This window comes from Myxine glutinosa, chromosome 5, assembly GCF_964187855.1.
Source record: "Myxine glutinosa chromosome 5, kmMyxGlut1.1, whole genome shotgun sequence".
Classification (NCBI taxonomy): Eukaryota; Metazoa; Chordata; class Myxini; order Myxiniformes; family Myxinidae; genus Myxine; species Myxine glutinosa.
Genome location: NC_136265.1, coordinates 7,387,721 through 7,411,442, shown reverse-complemented (window position 1 = coordinate 7,411,442; position 23,722 = coordinate 7,387,721). Strand labels below are relative to the sequence as shown.

Sequence of the window (23,722 nt, the reverse complement as noted above, 5' to 3'; positions counted from 1 at the left end):
TGTCCGCCCCATCCTTCCCTTTCTCCGAGCTATTCTGAAATCTCTGACACACCTTCAACAGCTCTCCCTATCTCTTCCACCTCTTCCACATCTTACCCTACCCCTCCTCCCCCCTGTTCTGTATCTGATGCTCCCCCTTCCTCTTCATTAACGGTATGGACCTCAAACATCCGGGGCCTTCGTTCAAACTTAACTGATCTCTCCATACAGGTTGCTTCTGTCAAACCAGACGTGATCTGCTTAACAGAAACTTTCCTCCTTTATGATGTCTCTGATTCCATAGTATCTCTCCCGGGCTACTCCCTCCTCCGGTATGATAGACCTGAGCCTCGTCCTGGAGGCGGGGTTGCTATCTTTATCAAAAACTCTTCCTCACTCGCCCTGCACTGCACTCTCTCCACCTCACCCCCAGGAATACCTCTGGCTACGGCTTCCCCTTCGCTCCCACCTCTTGTTCATATGTGTGTTGTACCGTCCACCAAACAGTGATGACTCCATCTACATCTCGCTGTCTGATGATATGGACCAACTTCTATCTACTCATCCCAACTCTCTCTTCCTCATATGTGGTGATTTCAATTGTCACCATGCCAGTTGGCTGGGTGTGGGTACCTCTCTCACCAGCCATGGCTCTTCAGCAAAGGACTTCTGCGACTCACTGGGACTGACACAATCTGTCAATTTCCCGACCCGGATCTCAGTCAACGGAACATCTTCTCTTCTGGACTTGGTTATGACTAACTTCCCTGAAAATGTCTGCTGCTCTTCTTCTGCTCCGATCGGATCATCTGATCATGTCCTTGTTAAAGTGGACATCTCTCTGACCATCCTCAGGGAGCCTGCTCAGCGTCGACGAGTCTGGCATTTCACTCAGGCCAACTGGCATGGTCTTCAAGCAGCCATCAATCATCTGGACTGGTCTCCCATCTCTACCACCTCTGACATCAACTCATCCTGGGAATTCTTCCAAAGTAAATTGCTCTCTCTCATGCACAGATTTATCCCATCTCGTCTTCAGTTGTCATACCCTTCCTCCCGTCCATGGTACACGGAATCTTGTGGTGAGGCTGTTGCCCAGAAACAACTTGCCTTCGTCTCCTGGAAAGCAAATCCAACGGAAGGAAATCTCATTTCCTTTCACAAAGCCCGAAACAAGTGTGTGTCCACCCTCAGGAGAGCCAGGAAACAATATCTCTCCGTTCTCAAGACCGAACTCTCTTATCTGTCTCCCTCTTCCAAATCCTGGTGGCGTCTGGTCAAATCCGTTTCTGGTGTTTGTTCCCCCTCCATCCCCTCCCTTACCTCAAACGGCTACACAGCTGACTCCGCACGTGAAAAAGCTGAATGCCTCAACTCTGTGTTTGCCTCTAAATCTTGTGTCCCAAACCCATCCCTCTCTGTACCCACCATACCCAGTCGTACCCTGCTGCTCCTGGACTCCGTGTCCTTTCCTCCTGACAAGGTGGAAAAGTTTCTGTCAACCCTCGACTCTGATTCTGCAACTGGACCCGACGGCATCAGCCCACGGGTCCTAAAATCCTGCTCTGCTGCTCTATCTCACCCTCTCTCTGTTCTCTTCACCCTCTCTTTTGCTCAAGGTCAACTGCCATCTGCTTGGAAATCAGCCAACATCACCGCTTTGCACAAAAAAGGTGCAAAAACAGATCCTAGCAACTACAGACCAATCAGCCTTCTCCCAATTATCAGCAAAGTCATGGAATCCATCATTGCTTCGGATATGAAATCTTTCCTCTTCTCCAATGGCTTGATCTCTGATCATCAATTTGGTTTCAGACCAGGTCACTCTACTCTGGACATGCTGCTTCTGCTGTCTCAACAATGGATGGAGGTCCTCAATGCCAAACAGGAAATTAGAGCTGTCTCCCTCGACATATCACGTGCCTTCGACACGGTCTGGCACCCCGCTCTGCTCACCAAACTCTCCTCCTTTGGTATCCATGGAAATCTCCACGCATGGCTGGCGGACTTCCTCTCTAGTCGTCGTCAACGTGTGGCCCTGAATGGGTTTCTCTCATCTCCTCTTCCTGTTCAGGCTGGAGTTCCCCAAGGCAGTGTTCTGGGCCCCGTGCTTTTTCTGGTCTTCATCAATGATCTCTCTGACTCTCTCGAAAATCCTCTCTATCTCTTTGCTGATGACTCCACTCTCTGCCGCTCCATTCCTCTTCCCTCAGATCGGCAGTCTGCTGCCTCCTCACTCTCTGAAGACCTGGACAAAATCACAGACTGGTCAAACAAGTGGAACATGTCTTTCAATCCTGACAAATCTCACACTCTTACTATGTCTCTCCAAAAAGATCGACTGGACAACCCTCCCATCTACTTTCTCAACAATCCTCTCCAAGAAGTTCTGTCGCTCAAGATTTTGGGTCTCACTATCTGCCATGATCTTTCTTGGGAAAACCACATTTCCAAGCTGGCCTCCAAAGCCAGTCGCCGACTGGGCATCCTCCGTCGTGCGAAGTCCTTCCTCGGCACACCTGAGCTCCTCACCACATACAAGGCTTTCATCCGCAGCTCAATGGAATACTGTTCTCCCCTATGGGCCGGTGCTCCTGCCTCACACCTAGCTCGGCTTCACGCTGTTGAAACCAAAGCTTTCAGAATTATTGGAATCTCCCGCGATGAAGCTATCTCTGAGGGCCTTTCACTCACTCACCGCAGGCAGGTAGGTGGTCTTTCTGTCTTCTACCGACTCCTCTCCGGCCTTGCACCCCCAGCTCTCTCTGTGCTCTGTCCCCCAAATATTCCTACAGGTCGCACAAGATCTGCCAGCAACCCTCTGATGGTTAAACTGCCGAAATCTCGGCTCTCTGCTCACCTTCACTCTTTCATTCCTCTTTTCTCCCGCCTCTGGAACAAACTCCCTCACTCCCTTCAATCCCACTCCTCCCTCCAGGTCTTTAAAACAGCTGTTCACCACCATCTCTTATCTTCCCCCATCCAAAACCTTGATCTTTTCTACCCCCGCTAATTCACCCCAGATCCACCTTGTTTGAAATTCCAACTTCTTTCCTGGAAGTCCTGGCAGTGTCCATATGTTTTATACCTCTCCCACCGCCCCCTTCCCATGCCCCCCCCCCCCCCCAAAGCCCTCGCCCTCTCTCAGATCTCTCGATGTCTCCATGTCTCTCGGTCCCTGCTCTCAAATGTTGTGTTTGTGTCCTTCCCCCTCTCTCCCCATCTTGTCTACCGCTCCCGATGTTATATGTTTTATGTGTCGGTTTGTCTTTCTGTGTGATTAATGTTCGCTCTTTCACGAGCCTCGATCTTGTATACAAAAAAAAAAAAGACTAAAAAAAAAAAAAAGACTAAAAAAAAATTCTTTTTTTTTAAGTTACAGATTCGGATGAAGTGGTGGTGGTTTGTGTGTTCTATTTGGCAATTGATTAATTATTTAAATGTTTTACGATTATTATTTATTTATTTTCATTATTAATCATTTATTTATTTTCTTTCTCATCTGGCCAATATCTCAGGTACCTTTTGAGCTGGGAAGCTGATATTTGGCCATGACAATGACCAAGTGATTTGTCTGTAAAGGGTATTTTTGATTTATTGATTAATCAATTAATCGATTAATTATTTATTGATTAATCAATTATTTATTTAATTTTTTCAATGAATGACTTATTTAATTAAATTTCTAAAAGTTACATCTTCGAATGAAGCACGAGTGGTTTAGTTATGCTATTAGCCAATTGATTAAGAAAATATTTTATGACAATATTTTATTGATTTTAATTATGCAATTAATCAATCAAATATTGTGTACCTCTCCGTATCGTAAGAGCGTGACCAAGGGAGGCATCAGGAAGGGCATCCGGCCATAAAAACATTGCCTCAAACAGGGAACCATGATTGTCATGGGGCCCGCAAGGCTAACCCCCACTCTAGTGGGGAAAAATGGCCTTAAAACGATCATTCATTCATTCTCCCTACAAATACAGTCTCTATGAGCTGCACGGCGGTATTGACGGACGCCAAAGGCGCCCCGGCAATGCCGCGCTGGAGGATATTTAATTATTTGACATGGGGGCGGTGTACTTTGAATGTGTCTGTACTTGTTACATTCTTTTTTCATGCCTGTTGTTTGTGTCCTTAATAACATCCTTAAAAACGGTATGATCCTGTTTGGAATGATTTCCTGTTTTGTTTGACTGCCAGACGAAGAGTAAAAAATAATCTCACTACTATGTGTGCATGTGAGCTTGGGACGAGATTCCATACAATTTGCCAAATTCAGAGGCAAAGTACTGCTAACGTGCAGGTTCATGTTCTAGTGTTCAAAATATACCATTTAATTGAACTCGAGTGTTTCCTCAATCATAGAAATAGACTGAAAAGACAAAAAAAAAAAAAAAAAAAAATCGTTTTAGGGCCATTTTTCCCCGCTAGAGCGGGGGTTGGCCTTGCGGGTCCCATGACAATCATGGTTCCCTGTTTGAGGCAATGTTTTTATGGCCGGATGCCCTTCCTGACGCCAACCCTTGGTCACGCTCTTACAATGCGCAGGGATACGGTGTACCTATTCTAAATCGGGGTACACACCGTGATCATTCATCCCAGCAAGCTGGTACTCAATTTGCCGACCTCGGAAGGATGACAGGCTGAGTCAACCCCCCTGGCGTTAATTCAGCGATCGACCGGGATTCGAACCCAGGATCCTAGGATCCCAAGCCGGCACCCTAACCGCTAAGCCAACACCAGGCTAACTGACAAACAGACAGAGTAAACAAATTGCTTAATCCTGGTTTGTGCTACACACATGTGAGAAGGTACATGAGGTGTCGTCTTGCTCACCAGGTCTGAACGAACGTCCAACTCGCTGTCCGACACCGCAGCACGGATGAAGCTCGCGGACACCTGACCCGGACAAGGCACCCCTTCCCCTCCCCCGTCGCTGTCGGCCCCCAATGTTTCTCCAGAGCTGCTGCTTTGCTGATGAGACATCACCCAAAGCACAACCACAATCAAATACAACCACATGACAAGTCATTTACGTGAGAATCAAGTTCACTTACATTTAAGACTTTCGTGAAGAAAATAAAATCATTTCATGTCCATACATAAATTGTACTTGTACAATAAGATCACGGTTGTACGACTCGTTCAGTATAACAATACTCCGGTATGAAAACTCAGCAGCAAGTCCACGACTCATGTGTGAGAAGCCAAAGGTGGAATAAATCCATAAAAATGGAATTTAGAATCATTGTCGTCTCGTCCAAAGACAATTCTCATTATTGAACGGAAGCAGAATCTTGAAAGAACCATTGATCACAAACTCACGCAGCTGCAATCAGGAAAAAAAACAAAAAAACAGACGACAAATATGGGAAATGGAACACGAGTGTCAATGCTATAGGATAGTGTACATCTGCATTTGAGGAACATGTACAACGATGGATGAAATACCCTCGTTGATACACCACAAATTCACCTTTTTCAAATTCCGACTTCTTTCCTGAAAATAATCCGAGTGGTGTCCATTTGTTTTAAACCATGCACTACCCCCACCCCTTCTGTGTACCCTGCCTCGCCCCCAGCCCCCTCCCTTCCACAGATCTCCCACTGTCCCTGTTCTCTACTGTTGTTGTGCTTGTGTGCTTCCCTCTCTCTCCCCCTCTTGTCTCCCGCTCCCTTTATTACATGTTTTATGTGTTGGTTCACGAGCTATCAAACAGAGTGACCACTATATTCGTCATGGGTGTGTGTCTGTCTGTCTGTGTGTCTGTCTGTCTGTCTGCAGCATAACTACCCGATGACATCATCTGATCTTGATGAAACTTGGGTGGGAGGTTGATATCATGATCCAGTTGTGTCCTGCCTAGAGTGGGCGTATTGCGCCCATTGTGGGCGGAGCCACGGCCGAAAAAGATGTCTTTTTAGGGGGTAATCGAGTTCAAGCTACATCTTCTCCGAGGGGTTTGGTGGAAGCTGAAAGGGGTTTCGGTATTTGGTTAGGCCAATGTCATGTGTCTAGCCCCACGGAGCTCGATTTTTCATTTTCACCCCAAAGTCAAGGTCACAAGGTCACGAAATTTAGAAAGGTCGATTTTTGATGGTTTTATGACATTGTTCGCTTCCTGATCGGGTGAAATGTCAGACATGATCTTATATTATCACATACATAATGAAATACAAGTTTTCCAACAAATTTCAGAATCTTCGACCTTTGAAGGTCACAAAGGTCAAAGACTCAAAGTTGTCAGAATCGAACCGAATTTTCGCTATTGTGTAGCTAACTAACCTCAGAACTGATTATACATTATTTTCTATCTCATTTCAGGGTCAGTAACCTTCGTTTTTACATTTCAAGGTCACAAAGGTCAAATTTTCAAAGTTGTCGGAATCGAACCGAATTTTTCAGTATTGTGTAGCTAACTAGTCTCGTAACAGATAATACATTCCTATTTATATATTTTCAATGTCGGGTTTGGGCCTTTGTCATTGAATACCGCTCACTCGTGAACCATCGTCGACTCCTGACTTGTTTCTGTTTATGTTTTATGCGTTAGCTCTTACACAAGCCTCAAATTTGTCTACAAAAAAGTAAAAAAAAAAAATCAACAGGACCTAAATTAAAGGTATGTTAACCACCGTGTGAAGCTAAGAAGCTTATGTTTTGGGTGTTGATGTAAACATTTTATAAGGAAGTGTTCGTTTGCAGCAAACAAACAAACAAAATATGGCTGAACAACAACAAAGGTAAACATTTTTTTTTTTTTTTGTATACTGAATCGAGGCTCGTGAAAGAGCTAACATTTATTTCACAAACAAATCAACCAGACAAACAAAATATATAAAAAGAGGGAGCGGAAGACAAGATGGGGAGAGAAGGGGAAGCACACAAACACAACATTTGAGGAGCAGGGAGAAGTGTGGGAGGGAGAGGGCTTGGGGGGAGGAGGCGTGGGAAGGGGGGGGGGGGGGAGAGGTATAAACACAAGGAGAACAAGGACTTCCAGCACAAGAAGTTGGTATTTCAAAAAAAAAGTGTAGGATTTGGGTGAAATTAGCGGGGGTAGAAAAGATCAAGGTTTTGGATGGGGGAAGATAAGAGATGGTGGTGAACAGCTGTTTTAAAGACCTGGAGGGTGGAGTGGGATTGAAGAGAGTGGGGGAGTTTGTTCCAGAGGCGGAGAAAAGAGGAATGAAGGAGTGAAGGAGAGCAGAAAGTCTTGATTTTGGCAGTTTAACCATAAGAGGGTTGCAGGCAGATGTTGTGCGACCTGCCGGAATATTTGGGGGACAGAGCCCAGAGAGAGCTGGGTGGGGGGGGGGGGGGGGCAAGGCCAGAGAGGAGTCGGGTAGAAGACGGAAAGCCCACCAACCTGCCTGCGGTGAGTGAGTGAAAGGCCCTTTGGAGTTGGCTTAGATTCCAATGATTCTGAACGCTTTGGTTTCAACAGCGTGAAGACGGGCTAGGTGTGAGGCAGGAGCACCAGACCAGAGGGTAGAGCAGTATTCCATAGAGCTGCAGATGAAAGCCTTGTAAGTGGTGAGGAGCTCAGGTGTACCAAGGAAGGACTTCGCACGACGGAGGATGCCCAGTCAGCGACTGGCTTTGGAGGCCAGATTTGAAATGTGGTTTTCGCAGAAAAGATCATAGCAGATAGTGAGACCCAAAAGCTTGAGTGACAGAACTTCTTGGAGAGATTATTCAGAAAGTGATTATTCAGAAGGGAGGGTTGTCCAGTCGGTCTTTTCGGAGAGACATCGTAAGAGTGTGAGATTTGTCAGGATTGAAAGACATGTTCCACTTGTTTGCCCAGTCTGTGATTTTGTCCAGGTCTGCAGAGTGAGGAGGCTGCAGACTGCCGATCTGAGGGATGAGGAATGGAGCGACAGAGAGTAGAGTCGTCAGCAAAGAGACAGAGAGGATTTTCAAGAGAGTCAGAGAGATCATTGATGAAGACCAGAAAAAGCACAGGGCCCAGAACACTGCCTTGGGGAACGCCAGCCTGGACAGGAAGAGGAGATGAGAGAAACCCATTCAGGGCCACACGTTGACTACGACTAGAGAGGAAGTCCGCCAGCCATGCGTGGAGATTTCCATGGATACCAAAGGAGGAGAGTTTGGTGAGCAGAGCGGGGTGCCAGACCGTATGGAAGGCACGTGAAATGTCAAGGGAGACAGCTCTAATTTCTTGTTTGGCGTTGAGGACCTCCATCCATTGTTGAGAAAGCAGAAGCAGCATGTGCAGAGTAGAGTGACCAGGTCTGAAACCAAATTGATGGTCAGAGATCAAGCCATTGGAGAAGAGGAAAGATTTCATATCTGAAGCAATGATAGATTCCATGACTTTGCTGATAATTGGGAGAAGGCTGATTGGTCTGTAGTTGCTAGGTTCTGTTTTTGCACCTTTTTATGCAAAGCGGTGATGTTGGCTGATTTCCAAGCAGATGGCAGATGACCTTGAGCAAAAGAGAGGGTGGAGAGAACAGAGAGAGGGAGTGAAAGAGCGGAAGAACAGGATTTTAGGACCCGTGGGCTGATGCCGTCAGGACCAGTTTCAGAATCAGAGTCGAGGGTTGACAAACTTTTCCACCTTGTCAGGAGGAAAGGACACAGAGTCCAGGAGCAGCTGGGTACGACTGGGTACGGTGGGTACAGAGAGGGATGGGTTTGGGACACAAGATTTTGAGGCAAACACAGAGTAGAGTCATTCAGCTTTTTCACGTGCGGAGTTAGCTGTGTAGCCGTTTGAGGTGAGGGAGGGGATGGAGGGGGAACAAACACCAGAAACAGATTTGACCAGACGCCACCAGGATTTGGAAGAGGGAGACAGATAAGAGAGTTCGGTCTTGAGAACGGAGAGATATTGTTTCCTGGCTCTCCTGAGGGTTGACACACACTTGTTTCAGGCTTTGTGAAAGGAAATGAGATTTCCTTCCGTTGGATTTGCTTTCCAGGAGACGAAAGCAAGTTGTTTCAGGGCAACAGCCTCACCACAAGATTCCGTGTACCATGGACGGGAGGAAGGGTATGACAAATGAAGACGAGATGGGATAAATCTGTGCATGAGAGAGAGCAATTTACTTTGGAAGAATTCCCAGGATGAGTTGATGTCAGAGGCGGTAGAGATGGGAGACCAGTCCAGATGATTGATGGCTGCTTGAAGACCGTGCCAGTTGGCCTGAGTGAAATGCCAGACTCGTCGACGCTGAGGAGGCTCTCTGAGAATGGTCAGAGAGATGTCCACTTTAACAAGCACATGATCAGATGAGCCGATTGGAGCAGAAGAAGAGCAGCAGACATTTTCAGGGAAGTTAATCATAACCAAGTCCAGAAGAGAAGATGCTCCGTTGACTGAGATCCGGGTTGGGAAATTGACAGATTGTGTCAGTCCCAGTGAGTCACAGAAGTCTTTTGCTGAAGAACCATGGCTGGTGAGAGAGGTACCCACACCCAGCCAACTGGCATGGTGACAATTGAAATCACCACATATGAGGAAGAGAGAGTTGGGATGGGGTATATAGAAGTTGGTCCATATTATCAGACAGCAAGATGTGGATGGAGTCATCACTGTTTGGTGGACGGTACAACACACATATGAACAAAAGGTGGGAGCGAAGAGGAAGCCAGAGCCAAAGGTATTCCTGGGGGTGAGGTGGAGAGAGGGCAGTGGAGGGCGAGTGAGGAAGAGAGTTTTTTTAAAGATAGCAACCCCACCTCCAGGACGAGGCTCAGGTCTATCATACTGGAGGAGGGAGTAACCTGGGAGAGATACCAAGGAATCAGAGACATCATGAAGGAGGAAAGTTTCTGTTAAGCAGAAATGTGCAATGTGCGTTGTGCGTTGTACAATATGCGTTGAGTGGGTTCATCAAAAATGTAGTGGTCTGAGAGGGTCATTAACCAGTGTGGCAGCTACATTCAAATGTAAGGTCTGCACAGAGGGAGCTGCAGATGGAGGAAATGTTGAGTTGGATCTTGGAGACGGCGAGAAGCTGGAAGGTGTGAAAACATTTTGCTACCTCTGAGACATGCTGAATGGAGAAGGTGGATCAGACTCGGCAACGGTTTCAAGAGTGAGATGTGCATGAAAGAAGTTTCGGGAACTGAGTGGCGTGCTGATGAGGAGGGGAGTGTCGAAGCTGAAGGGAAAGGTGTATGCTGCATGTGTGAGAAGTGTTATGATTTATGGGAGCGAGACATGGGTAATGAACGTAGAGCAGCAACGAAGGCTGGAAAGAGTGGAAATGTGAATGGTTCGGTGGATGTGTGGAGTGTCGTTGAGAGAGAGGAAGACAAATGATGAATTGCGAAAGATGATGGGAATAGAGCCTGTGATTGATGCTGTGAAGAGGAACAGGTTGAGATGGTTTGGTCATGTGTTGAGGAAGGATGAAAGTGACTGGTCGAGAAGAGTGATGGAAATGAATGTAGAAGGAAGTAGAGGACGGGGAAGACCGAGAAAGACTTGGCTAAAGATGGTGGAAGAAGAAATGCGGGCAAGGGGGTTAACAAGGAGAGATGCAGAAGATATGGCAAAATGGAGAAGATTATCATGGGGACCGCAAGGCTAACCCCCACTCTAGCAGGGAAATTGGCCTTAAAATGCATGTTGTGTGTTGTTGTAGATAGTTAATAAAATTTCATCACAATCAATGTGGGGCTTGACAGGGGGTTGGGGGGGGAGGGGGCGGGCATGGGCGAGTCACGACATGGGAAGAGGGGGCGGGGCATGATGCAGGTGAGTAGTGAATGGGACACAAGATGAAAAAGAAAATGCTCACCATTGTATTGGTCTCGCTTTCCTGGCTTGATGATTTAACGAGGCTCGGGAGGGAGGCACCCAGACTACTTTCCTGAGCAGAACAAACAAATATTTACAAACACACCAAACAATACTGTCCATGCATCATTCGGAAAGGTGTGAGCGACGCCGGTAAAAAAACAACACCACTTCAAATGGCTGGATTGATGCATAAGGAGCAATTTGCTCGGGTGAGTGGACCACTGCATGAAGCACCTGGAGGTGGACGGGTTAACCCGGTCGACCTGATCAGGTCGCGTTGCTCTCTCTCTCTCCCACGGCTTAATCAGAATAAATTTGCTCTGTGACGAGACCAGACGTAGAAATACGATTTTGGTTTTCGGCTCGTCCCCTTTCCACATGTACAAAGGCGACCCATCTTTAGTTCAAATGGTTTTGCCTAAATGTATTGAAAATATCTTGTGTAGTGCAATTGTGCTGCCAAAAGGGTTTGAGAGAAAGTAGCATCATCTGGTTATCTCGCAACAGTGATCTCGTTCGGACACGGACCGAATTGGTGTCATGGTGTCATGTCACCACTTCACTTGCACGGTGTGCACCACCGGCTCCTCGGTAGCCTTCAAAGCAATTGATCCCTCGTCAATTCCACCTTTTAGCAACCACTTTAGTGGTGGTGGTGCATGCTCAGTAGAACCCAGAATTGTTTCACAAACTTTAATAATAATAAATAAATAAAAACATTCAGACAAACAACTCACTGAATTGTGATAACATCTAGTTAAAGTTAACAAGACTAACTACACAATGGGTTTGGAAAAACGAGAGCGAAAAAAAACCCCCAAAAAAACCCCACTTTTAGAGGCCATTTTTCCCCGCAAAGCGGGGGTTGGCCTTTTTCGGGAACCGTGGTTGTTGTTGTTTTTCGGTCCCCTATTTGAAGCAATGTTTTGCGGCCGGATGCCCTTCCTGACGCCAACCCTTTTTGCCGCCTTTAACGACAAACAGGGAATTACCAGTGAACTGGTACTCAATGTACTAAGAAAGGTGTACTAAAAAAAACGTTAACAAGGTAACCTTGGAAAAGTTTCTGGTGACCACACACTGACTCTGCAACTGGACCACATCAGCCCACGGGTCCTAAAAATCTGCTCTGCTGCTCTTTTCACCCTGTCATTTACTATACGTCATCTTCCATCTACTTGGAAATACACCAACATCACAGCATTACATAAAAAGGTACAAAAACGTATCCCCTCAACTACAGAGCAATTAGCTTACTTCGAATCATCAGCAAGGCAATGGAATCCATAATCATAGTTGCCATAAGGTCATTCCTTTTCTCCAACAATATCTCACATCATCAACTCGGATTCAGACCAGGTCACTCCACCTTGGGCATGCTTCTTCCACTCCCCTAACAAAAGATGGAGGCCCTCAATGTCAGACATGAGAACAGGGCCGTCTCTTTGGACATATCTCAAGCTTTCGATTCAACCTGGCATTCCATCTTGCTCTACAAACTGTCGGCCTATGCATTCAAGGGCAACTCCACTCTTGGATTACTGACGTCCTCCACTCTCGTAACCAACGTGTTGCTCTCAATGGAACCGTTTCTCATCCTCTCCATGTCAAGGCTGGAGCATCCAAAAGCAGTGTTCTTGGCCCCCATCCTATTCCAAATCTTCATCAATGATCTCACTGACTCTCTGGAAAAACCCCTCTCCTCAGGCCTTGACAAAATCAAAAACTGGTCAAACACTTGGAATATGTCAAAAAACAAAAACAAACTGTGTCTGTGTCTCTGTGTGTCTCTGTCTCTGTGTCTGTCTCTACCCTCTCTCTCGACCCTCTCATCTAATTTCTCAACAACCATCTCGGAGAGGTTCAGTCACTCAAACTCTTGGGTCTCACTTTCAGCCATGATTTATCTTGGTCAAACCACATTTCAAAGTTGGCCTACAAAACCAGATGCCGACTTGGCACCTCCATCATGCGAAGTCCTTACTTGGCACACCTGAGCTCTTCACCACATACAAGGCTTTCATCCACAGCTTGATGGAGTACTGCTCTCCCCTCTGGGGTGGTTCCCCTGCCTCACGTCTTGCTCAGGCCATCACCATGGAAGCTAAGGCTTTCAAGATCATTGGAATCTCTCTCAATGGAGTCGAGTCTTTGGGCCTATCACTTCGTCGACAGTCGCTGGTCTCTATCTTCTTCCGCCTCATTTCTGGTCTTGCACCCTCTGCCCTCTCCATCCTCTGTCCCCCTCCCCCTTTGTGTCTGCAGGATGCACGTGGTCTACCAGCACCCCCCTCCTGGTGAAACTGCCGAAATCCAGAATCACTGCTCAACTCCATTCATTTATTGCTCTCCTTTTCCGCCTGTTTCTGTGTGTGTGCGCGTCTGTGCGCGCGCGTTTCGGTGCCTGCGTTTCGGTGTGTGTGTGTTTCTCTTTGTGTGTCTTTGTCCCTGTCCCTCTGTCCGCATGTGTGTCTCTGTTACTGTCTCTCTCTGTCTCTGTCTCTGTGTGTGTGTGTGTATCTCTCAACCCTTTATCGTGCAAGTTTAGAAGATACAATAATAATAATAAACATTACACTGCACTGAACACAAAAACAAGACGTTATGCGTAGCACGATCTTGCAAAATCCCCCCCACACCCCAAAGTTTTCCATTGACACAGCAAATTGTCTTGATCAAAGCTCGGGTCAACAGGATGAAAAGTGACGATTTTTCAGATGAAAAATGATTTTAGAAGTTTGACCTTTTGACCTCATAAATAGTTGGTTTCCCAATTCAATGAGGCAATGCACAAATGCTGTTCTATTTTCAAGTCAATCAGATGAAAATGGATGACTTTGAAAGTTTGACCTTGTTGACCTTTGACCTTTTGCCCTCAAAAAGTTGGTTTTCCTATTTATTGACAATGTGCAAATGCTGTTCAATTTTCAAGTCAATCGGTTCAGAATTGACAGCTTTTTGGATGAAAATTGATGACTTTAAAAATTTGACCTTAAGTTCACCTTTGACCTTTCGACCTCAAGAATAGTTCATTTCCCAATTTATTGACTCAATATATAAATGTTATTCAATTTTCAAATCAATCGGATTTAAAATGGCAATTTTAGAAATTTGACCTCTAGATGACCTTTGACCGCAAAATCAATAGGCTTCTCAATTGGGAGGACATGGACAACTTGGTGAAGTTTCGTGACGATCGGTTTAGAATCGTGACCTGTAGGCCGGTGACAGACAAACACACAAGATCGAGTAAGTGATCGGCTTACCCGAGCACTAGACAGGCCACTCACTGCACTGTCCGAGCTCAAGTGAGAATCCGAGTCTCTCGCCACTCCCAATCCGCCCGTCCCTCGAAGTTCTGCTCAAAACAAAAATTGCGCACCAGAGGAGGTCACGGATGATTGACAAAAGGGAATGGACTCTCAGGCATGCACGATGGGGAGCAGAAACGGTCACATTGCAAGGGGGGGGGGGGGGGGGGGGCTCAATGAGGTGGTGAAGGTGGATGGAAAAGGTAGGGGCAGCAGTGTGCGCAAAGGACGAGGCTATGGAGGCTACACATAGAGAAAAGGACGGCAATGCACAAGAAAGGTCCACCCGTCGTCGGTGCCATGTGAACTCCAGGGTAATGATGCAGGAAACTCGGGTTCAAATGTCATATGCAATACGTGTTTGTCCATCGTCTGTCCAAGTCATTGTAATTCATGTAAAAGCACAAGGATGGCCGAGTCGTCCTCCCAAATACATTACACATACAAGCTCCTCCACAAGCTTGAGATCACCATTGATAACAAAGAAAAGGTTCGTTTACACTGCACGTTAAGCAGCTAAGATGGCCAGGCGTACAGAATGTAAACGCAACACTTTCGAAGGTGAGATCCTCAGTGAGCAGAAGCACTCGGAGCCCTCAAGCACGTCGTGCAAACAAGCCTCAGGAGGCAGGAAAGGAGGCCTCAAGCACGTCGTGAAAATGAGCCTCAGGAAGCAGGAAAGGAGGCCTCAAGCACGTCGTGCAAACGAGCCTCAGGAAGCAGGAAAGGAGGCCTCAAGCACGTCGTGCAAACGAGCCTCAGGAAGCAGGAAAGGAGGCCTCAAGCACGTCGTGCAAACGAGCCTCAGGAAGCAGGAAAGGAGGCCTCAAGCACGTCGTGCAAACGAGCCTCAGGAAGCAGGAAAGGAGGCCTCACACCATTGACAAAGTGTAGACAACAGGACAGCATGCGATTAGGGGGATCAAAAGACACGTCTTACTGTGTTTACTGGAACGACAGCGACATTGCTGATTCTTGTCCCACATAGCTGCTCACAAGTGTGCATTTGGGGTTGAAAGGTGAGAGATGAGGTTACGTGGAAAAAAAAAAAGAAGAAGATTTTGGTCGGGAAAGCAACAGAGGAAAAAGCCAATGATGTGAATTATGACGAGGTGAAATTAGTCAGTCCCAAAAACACACCAGACGATGACGTACCGATGGAAGCTGCAAAATTCTCTTCGTTGAGGCTGTGGGTGTCTGCCTTGGAGCCCGTGTCGTCTCTCGGCGCCGGACGGTCGCCGAGCACCTGGACGGCAGCTTGGCTCGTCGCCGGTGCCGAAGACCCTCCGGGGGCTCGTCGCGCCCCCATCCCCGGTATGCTCTGCCGGCTCAAATCATCTTGCGGTGGTTTCCTTTTGTCTGACTCTGGAAAGAACGGAGAAACGATAGATGAGGGAACGTGAATGGCCGATACTCATAGGTGCTGTACGGGGCATTTTTAATAGTGACGTGTACAAGGATACCTTTGCTGTAATAATGTGAATGAGCCAGCTCTAACAGAGAGAACATACTGGCCATGCCCCCCAGGCCTGCCCGGCTGAAGCTATACTCCAAACCACACACACAACATTTCAAAAGGTCCAGGATACCCTTGTACACCTTCCTCGTCACCTCCTGCACAGGACACACAATGGAGAGGAGGAAAGGTGAAACGGGACGATGGCCCAAAATTCACTCAAATAACGCTTTCCTACCATTCAAACCTCTAAGGTTTGTTTTTTCCATCTTGTATGCAAATGAGATACATAATCATCATTAGTAGCATCAGGGGACCTCGCTGGAAACACAGACCCAAGAAACCCCAAGGAATCAAATGTGATAGTGGAGAAGGAGTGGAAGTGGGGAGGTGTTGTATGAAACGCATTCTGTTAGGAAATGAAGAGGAGAGAATGAGCAGTAATGACACTCCGTTGGCTGAAGAGAAACATACATTGATGAAGTGCGAGGAAAGGGAAGGCCCAGAAATGCACGGACACTCCATTGGATGAAGAGAAACATACATTGATGAAGTGTGAGGAAAGGGAAGGCCCAGAAATGCACGGACACTCCATTGGATGAAGAGAAACATGCATTGATGAGTGCGAGGAAAGGGAAGGCCCAGAAATGCACGGACACTCCGTTGGATGAAGAGAAACATACATTGATGAAGTGCGAGGAAAGGGAAGGCCCAGAAAAGTACGGACACTCCATTGGATGAAGAGAAACATACATTGATGAAGTGTGAGGAAAGGGAAGGTCCAGAAATGCACGGACACTCCGTTGGATGAAGAGAAACATACATTGATGAAGTGCGAGGAAAGGGAAGGCCCAGAAATGCACGGACACTCCATTGGATGAAGAGAAACATACTGTTGCGGTTTTCTTGCCGGCCTTCTCCCCTTATCAAGGGGGGATTAATCCCCTTGTCTTTACTGGGCCTGGCGGAACCGGGGCTTGCAACGTCCCTTCCGGACAGCGCCAAATGTGGTTTCGGGACCAAATTCTCGCTCATACCTAAGTACTCGCGCTGCGCTGGAAGTGAGGAAACAAGCCTCGCACGAACCACGTGTGGTTGGAGTACGCCGAGCGGTTTGCGTACACGTGATCCGCGCAGTTATAATTAATGGACTCCAATTTAAGCGATCTTATTCGTGCCACGCTTAATCAATGATGAAACCACAAAGACAATCGAATCAAGAAGAAAGAACAGATTGGTTTAATTACTATTACACGTATATACAGCTCAAGGACGAAGAGACACAGAGAAATCCTTATACAGTCTTAATTATCCCAGAGACAACGGGCCCGTGACACACTCACACAGGGGATTGCAGATGGGCAGGTGTTCCCCAGCGCGTCCAAGGATGGTCCTCGTCCAGCTCTCCACGGTCCCTGGCACATCCGCGAAGATGGAGATCGGCGAAGGCAGGGCGACATAGCGTGTCTCTCGAACCACGGAGATAATATCGGGGCGAACGGTAGAGGACTTTTACGGCAAAGGGCGGGACGGCTTTTACGGCAAAGGGCGGTTACTCGGCCTCGCTCACTCGCTTGGCTGAAATGCGCAAGTTCGTTACAAACGCGCCTGCCTGCGCCCGTGTATATCTAGCGACCAACTCTTCTTCCTCAACGCCTTGGTGTTGGTTAGCGCGCGCGTCCTCATGCGATGGTCAAGTTCATTAAGCGGTACAATGCGAGTTCTCTCATCAAGTCCCCTTATCGCAAGCTCTGTGACGCAAGTCCTCTCTTCCCTCTGCAAGTCCTTCCCTCTGCAAGTCCTTTTGAGGGCTTTGCGCATCGGGTTATATAGCCCCGCCCCGCGAACCTTCTGGAACTCACCAGACTCTTCTCACCACGCCCTCTGAGCCCTGATTGGCGGCTCATGCTTACCGTCATCACCTCTGCCGCTCCGACCTAAACGCCGCCCCCACCTTTTTAGGCCTACCTCGTGTTAACTCGACTAGTGAGCAAGCAAAGGGTAGCAAAATGGATTCCGCCTATAGAGGTAGAATGGTTTGCAGAAGTAGGACCTACTCTCCTGTCTTTACACAACGCAGAATTAACACTGGAAAGGGCCTACTCTCACACATACTAAGAAATAACTATACTACAAACGAGGCTACATGTTGCTTGTGTGACTATCTATGGGGGGGGGGCAAACATTTAACCTTTATTGAGCTCACTGTACAAACCTCAAAACCGTAGCAATACATTGATGAAGTGTGAGGAAAGGGAAGGCCCAGAAATGCACGGACACTCCGTTGGATGAAGAGAAACATACATTGATGAAGTGCGAGGAAAGGGAAGGCCCAGAAATGCACGGACACTCCGTTGGATGAAGAGAAACATACATTGATGAAGTGCGAGGAAAGGGAAGGCCCAGAAATGCATGGACACTCCGTTGGATGAAGAGAAACATACATTGATGAAGTGTGAGGAAAGGGAAGGCCCAGAAATGCACTGACACTCCATTGCACTCACAAAGTCGGGCAGGGTTTCAGGCCGGGTCTCATCGCTGTGCAGGGGCCGCGCGAGACGTGCGAGCACAAAGGAACGAAGACCTTCCGACTCCATGAGACGCCGAACCCTCTTGAGTTTGAAATATCCAACTCCCTGGCCCTCTTGGACTTCACTCACAACCTCTTTAAGGAAGATTTGGTTTTCACTGCATCAATACACACCACGTCATCTCTGATCATTACTCCCTTGGTTATATATTTATATACAAGGGTGCTCCAAATATGACCTGGACATTTAAAAGAACAGCAATCTAGGACATCTCATCTTTATAGTGTTGGCAACCAAATATCCCTGATCACATTTTCTGCTTGTCGAAAAGAAAAAAAAAAGAAAAAAAAAATGGTGGTGAACCAGACGACGGAACGGCGTGTACAGATACATTTCCGATCCACAAACACATCAAGTTTATATGATTGGGTGTTGAGTAGACTAAAGAATGTCTATGAAGGCCATCGGTATTAGGGAGCAAAAAACAAAACAAAAAAAAAAAACAACAACAACAACAACAACCACGGTTCCCGAAAAAGGCCAACCCCCGCTTTGCGGGGAAAAATGGCCTCTAAAGGTGGTTATTTTTATATGTTATTATTGGCGGTAAGGTTTTCATGATGTCCTGCACCGGCCATATAAACATGCCAAAGAATTATACTCCAAAGGGAAACGAAAGCTTCCTCTCCAATTTGATAGGAATGTGACCAAGGGCTGAACTAATGTGTATACGGTGCAAGCCTTGTTCACACACCCAAATATAGTATTAAAGCGCGGCGTTACGCGCGCTGCTTGTGAGCAAGGAGGAAGCGGACAAGCGGTAACATATAAACGTCTTTATTGTAAGACTACACTGTAACACTGAACTCCTCCGGGCTGGTCGCCCGGTGTAAGGCATGAGGCCACGCCTACCCCTCGGGCGTGGCCACCGCCCACTTGGTGCGTGGAATGATGTCACCACGCCAGTGGGCTTTTGTGTCCGCCACACGCGCCCCCCCAGAATTCCCGCGCACCTAGAGGGCCAGTTTGCGGGGCAGACGAATGACCCGGCCGAAGCGCCCCCTGGCGATCGGCGGTGTCCGGGGTGCAGGGATACCAGGTGGGATGCCCCTGGCTGCCCCTGGGATGGGTGCAGGACCGGGGGGCGCCGTGGCGGCGGGGCTGGGCGGTGCCGGGGGTCCGCCCGCAGGAGGGCGGCCCCGACGTGGGGGTCGGGCCACTGGCGGTGGATGGTCCACATCGAGGTGGGCCGGCTTGAGGCGGTCTACCGAAACGCGGTCAGGAGTACCGCCGATGTCCAGGGTGAAGTGCTTCGCCCCGGTCTCCAGCACGCGGAAAGGCCCGTCGTACGGGGGCCGCAGTGGTGTCCGATGGGCATCGTGGCGGACGAAGACGTACTCCGCCGTGCGAAGCTCCGGGGCGACGTGCGTCGGTGGGTGCCCGTGGCATGCCGTTGGCACCGGGGCGAACCTCTGGGCGGTCTCTTGCAGAGCGGAGCGCTGCTGTGCCGCGGACCATGGTGCCGTGGAATCGGGGAGGAACTCGCCCGGCACCCGCAGCGGTTGCCCGAAGACCAACTCCGCCGCGGATGCGCGCAGGTCTTCCTTGGGCGCCGTCCGGAGGCCCAGCAGGACCCAGGGGAGCCTGTCGACCCAGCCGCCGTCGCGGAGGGTGGCCCGGAGCGCGGCCTTCAATGAGCGGTGAAATCGCTCACACAGGCCGTTAGCCTGGGGGTGGTAGGCCGTGGTTCGGTGCAGCCGGACCCCGAGCCCCTGCGCAACCGCCCCCCAGAGCTCCGAGGTGAACTGGGGGCCGCGGTCGGATGAGATGTCTGAGGGGGCGCCGAACCGGGCTACCCAGGTGGCGATGAAAGCCTGCGCGACATCGGCCGCCGTTGTCGACGCCAAGGGCACGGCCTCCGGCCACCGGGTGGTGCGGTCCACCATGGTGAGGACGTAGGTGAAACCCCGCGAGGGGGGCAGAGGTCCCACCAGGTCCACGTGGACGTGGTCAAACCGGCGTTCCGGCACCGTGAACGGGGCCAACGGGGCCTGGGTGTGCCGGTGCACCTTGGCGCGCTGGCACGCGAGGCACGTCCTGGCCCAGCCGCGGACGGCCTTCCGGAGGCCATGCCAGACGAACTTGTCGGCGATCAGCCTTTGGGAGGCCCTCGCGCCCGGGTGGGACAGGCCGTGGATGGCGTCAAACACCTGGCGCTGCCAGCCCGCGGGCACAATGGGGCGAGGACGCCCGAGGGAGACGTCGCACAAGAGGGCCGCGCCCGCGCCGTCGAACGCCACCTCGGTGACGCGGAGGCCCGTGACGGCGGTCCGCAAGGCCTGGACGTCGGGGTCAGCGGCCTGGTCCGCTGCCATCCGGGCATAGTCGATGCCGAGGTGGACTGCGTGGGCGACGGCCCGGGAAAGGCAATCCGCCACCGGGTTGTCCTTCCCCGCGACGTGCTGGATGTCCGTCGTGTACTCGGACACGGCCGAGAGGTGACGCTGCTGCCGGGCCGACCACGGCTCGGTGACCTTGCCCATCGCGAAGATCAGCGGCTTGTGGTCGACGAAGGCAGTGAACGCCCGGCCCTCGAGCAGATGGCGGAAGTGCCTGACCGCCAAGTGAAGTCCGAGCAACTCGCGGTCGAAGGTACTGTAACGGCGTTCGGGCGGGCGAAGCTGCCGGCTAAAGAACGCCAGCGGTTGCCAAGCTCCACGCACCCATTGCTCGTGCACCGCGCCCACCGCGTAGTCCGAGGCATCGGTGGTGAGGGCGATCGGTGCATCGGGTGCGCGAGCATGGTGGCGTTAGCCAAGGCGAGCTTCGCGCCCGTGAACGCCGTGTCCATCTGCTCGGTCCAGGTAACGTCGCCTTTGCCCGGCTTACCTCGGAGAGCTTCGTGCAGGGGGCGCAGGAGCTGGGCGATACGGGGCAGGAACCGATGGTAAAAGTTCACCATGCCCAGGAACTCCTGCAGCCCTCTGATCGTGCGGGGGCGCGGAAACCCCTTCACCGCCTCCACCTTGGCCGGCAGGGGGACGGCGCCGTGCCTGGTGACACGGTGCCCCAGAAAATCGATTGTGGCGGCGCCGAACCGGCACTTTGCTGGGTTCACAATCAGGCCATGCTGGCCCAGGCGTTCGAAGAGCGTGCGGAGGTGGCGTAGGTGCTCTTCGCGGGACGCGCTGGCGACGAGGATATCGTCCAGGTAGACGTAGACAAAATCCAAGTCGCGCAGGACGCTGTCCATCAGTCGCTGGAACGCCTGAGCCGCATTCTTCAGACCGAAGGGCATGCGCAGGAACTCGAAGAGTCCGAATGGCGTGATGACCGCCGTCTTCGGGACGTCCTCCGGCCTGACGGGGACCTGATGGTAGCCGCGTATGAGGTCCACCTTCGAGAAGAAGGACCTGCCCGCCAAACGGGCGGAAAAGTCCTGAATGTGGGGACGGGGTAGCGGTCGGGAGTCGTGGCGTCATTGAGACGGCGATAGTCCCCGCACGGTCGCCATCCCCCGCCGGGCTTCGGCACGATGTGCAGCGGCGACGCCCAAGCGCTCTCGGAGCGCCGAACGATGCCGAGTCGCTCCAGGGTAGCGAACTCCGCTTTTGCCACCGCCAGCTTCGTCGGCTCGAGGCGGTGTGCCCGGGCGTAGACCGGTGGCCCGACGGTGGGGATGTGATGGGCCACCCCGTGCTTGACGGCCCCCGCCGAGAAGGTGGGCCGCGTGAGGGCCGGGAAGCCGGCGAGGAGGCGGGTGAATGCGTCCGTTGCCGGAAGCGTACAGACCAACGTGGCCGGAACCGAATCGTTCGGCAAGCCGCTTGGCAAGCCGCTCGTTGAGCTGGGCAACGCACAAGCGAGCGAGCTGAACGTCTCGGCCTGGACAAGCCGTCTGCGCTTGACGTCGACCAGGAGCCCATTAGCGCACAGGAAGTCCGCGCCAAGCAGTGCCATGGGCACGTCGGCGGTGACGAACGTCCATCGGAAAACCTGCCCTCCAAACCGCAGAGAGAGGCAGCGTTTTCCGTACGTACGGATGGGCGTCCCGTTCGCGGCAAGCAGCGCGGGGCCCCCACCCGCGGTGTGCTTGTCTGACGTGCCGGCGGGAATGACACTCACCTGCGCTCCCGTGTCGCACAGGTAACGGCGCCCGGAGAAGGTGCCGTTATGAACAGCAGGCTGCTCGAACGGCCGGCGCTCATCGCCACAATTGAGCGCCGGCCCGGGCATTTCCCGACCCGTTGAAGGAGCACGGCGGATGACACCGCCGAGCTTCGTGGCCGAACTTGGCGTGGAACCAGCACCAGGTGGTGGAGCTGGAGGAGCACGGCTGGCTCCGCCAGGCCGGTGGAGTCGACGGGTTTCCCCGCGGTGGCGGTTTTCGCCGCGGCGGTGGGCGGGGCGTGGCGGCGTTCACGAGGTGCGTATCAGCATGCTGCTGAACCTCAGCGTGCTGTAGAAGATGATGCTGTGGAACAGCAGCGTCGAAGGCCGTGACGGCCACGCCAACGCTCGCCCGCGTGTCCGAAGCGGCGAAGTACTTGTCCGCCTCGGCCGCCAATGCTCGGGGTTCTGTTAGCCCGGTCCCGGCCAACGCGAGGCGAACCTGCGCTGGAAGTTGGCGACGGAAAAGCGCCCGGAATAGCGAACCGGGGGCTTCGTCGCCCAACAGTGACAGCATATGGTCCATTCGGACCGACGGGCGCGTCTCACCGAGCTCGGGGAGATCCAGGAGGCGGTCGGCCCGTGCGTCGTCCGTGAGGCTGAACGTGGCTAGGAGTAGCCGCTTGAGTGCCTCGTACTTGTGGCCGTCCGGTGGGTGGCGAAGGACGGACACAACTCGAGGGCCGTGCCGGGCCCGAGGGAGGCGACGACGTGGCAGTAGCGCGTGTCATCGCCGGTGAGGTGCCGAAGCTGAAATTGGGCTTCGGCCTGGACGAACCAGACTTCGGCCTGAGCCTCCCAAAATTCCGGAAGTTTGACGAAGGCGGCCATGGCGATGGCGTCGCGTGTGGAAGGATCGCTCCGGCAGATCCAACGTCGAGGGTCACCAGTAAAGCGCGGCGTTACGCGCGCTGCTTGTGAGCAAGGAGGAAGCGGACAAGCGGTAACATATAAACGTCTTTATTGTAAGACTACACTGTAACACTGAACTCCTCCGGGCTGGTCGCCCGGTGTAAGGCATGAGGCCACGCCTACCCCTCGGGCGTGGCCACCGCCCACTTGGTGCGTGGAATGATGTCACCACGCCAGTGGGCTTTTGTGTCCGCCACAGTATAAACGAGAAAGCATCTGAAAAGCCGGTCCACGTCCGTTTGTATTCAGACGTCTTCTTCTTCTTCTTCTTCTGTATGCTCAAAATAACAGAAACAGTGACAAAAACTACAAAATGAAAATTGATGATTTTTTCAACCTTGACCTTTCACCTAAAAAACAAACAAAGAAAACAATCGGCTTGTAGCTTTTGATTGGTGAACCAATTCAGGGACCCAATATGTAAATTCTTAAAATTTCAGGTCAACTGGATGAAAATTGATGATTTTATGTGATGCTGACCTTTGACCTTTTGGCAAAATTATTAATTTACCTTCTCTGTATTAGCATAATAAAGCTTTGGTGAAAATTTGATGACAATAGCTCAAACGGTAAAAA

General features: G+C 50.7%; 1 protein-coding gene across 4 annotated transcripts in view; it reads right to left on the bottom strand.

The window, feature by feature from the left end:
• The window catches only part of MADD (MAP kinase activating death domain), a gene marked incomplete at its 5' end in the record, with an annotated part of 74,024 nt that overhangs the window by 16,542 nt on the left and 33,760 nt on the right, over window positions 1-23,722 (bottom strand). For 2 of the 4 annotated variants that reach the window (XM_078777544.1, XM_078777545.1), the window contains 7 exon segments: window positions 4,822-4,959; window positions 10,765-10,836; window positions 14,033-14,124; window positions 15,018-15,065; window positions 15,233-15,442; window positions 15,541-15,691; window positions 18,038-18,221. In XM_078777544.1, the coding sequence (XP_078633670.1) occupies window positions 4,822-4,959; window positions 10,765-10,836; window positions 14,033-14,124; window positions 15,018-15,065; window positions 15,233-15,442; window positions 15,541-15,691; window positions 18,038-18,221 (895 nt within the window). 4 annotated transcript variants of the gene reach the window in all.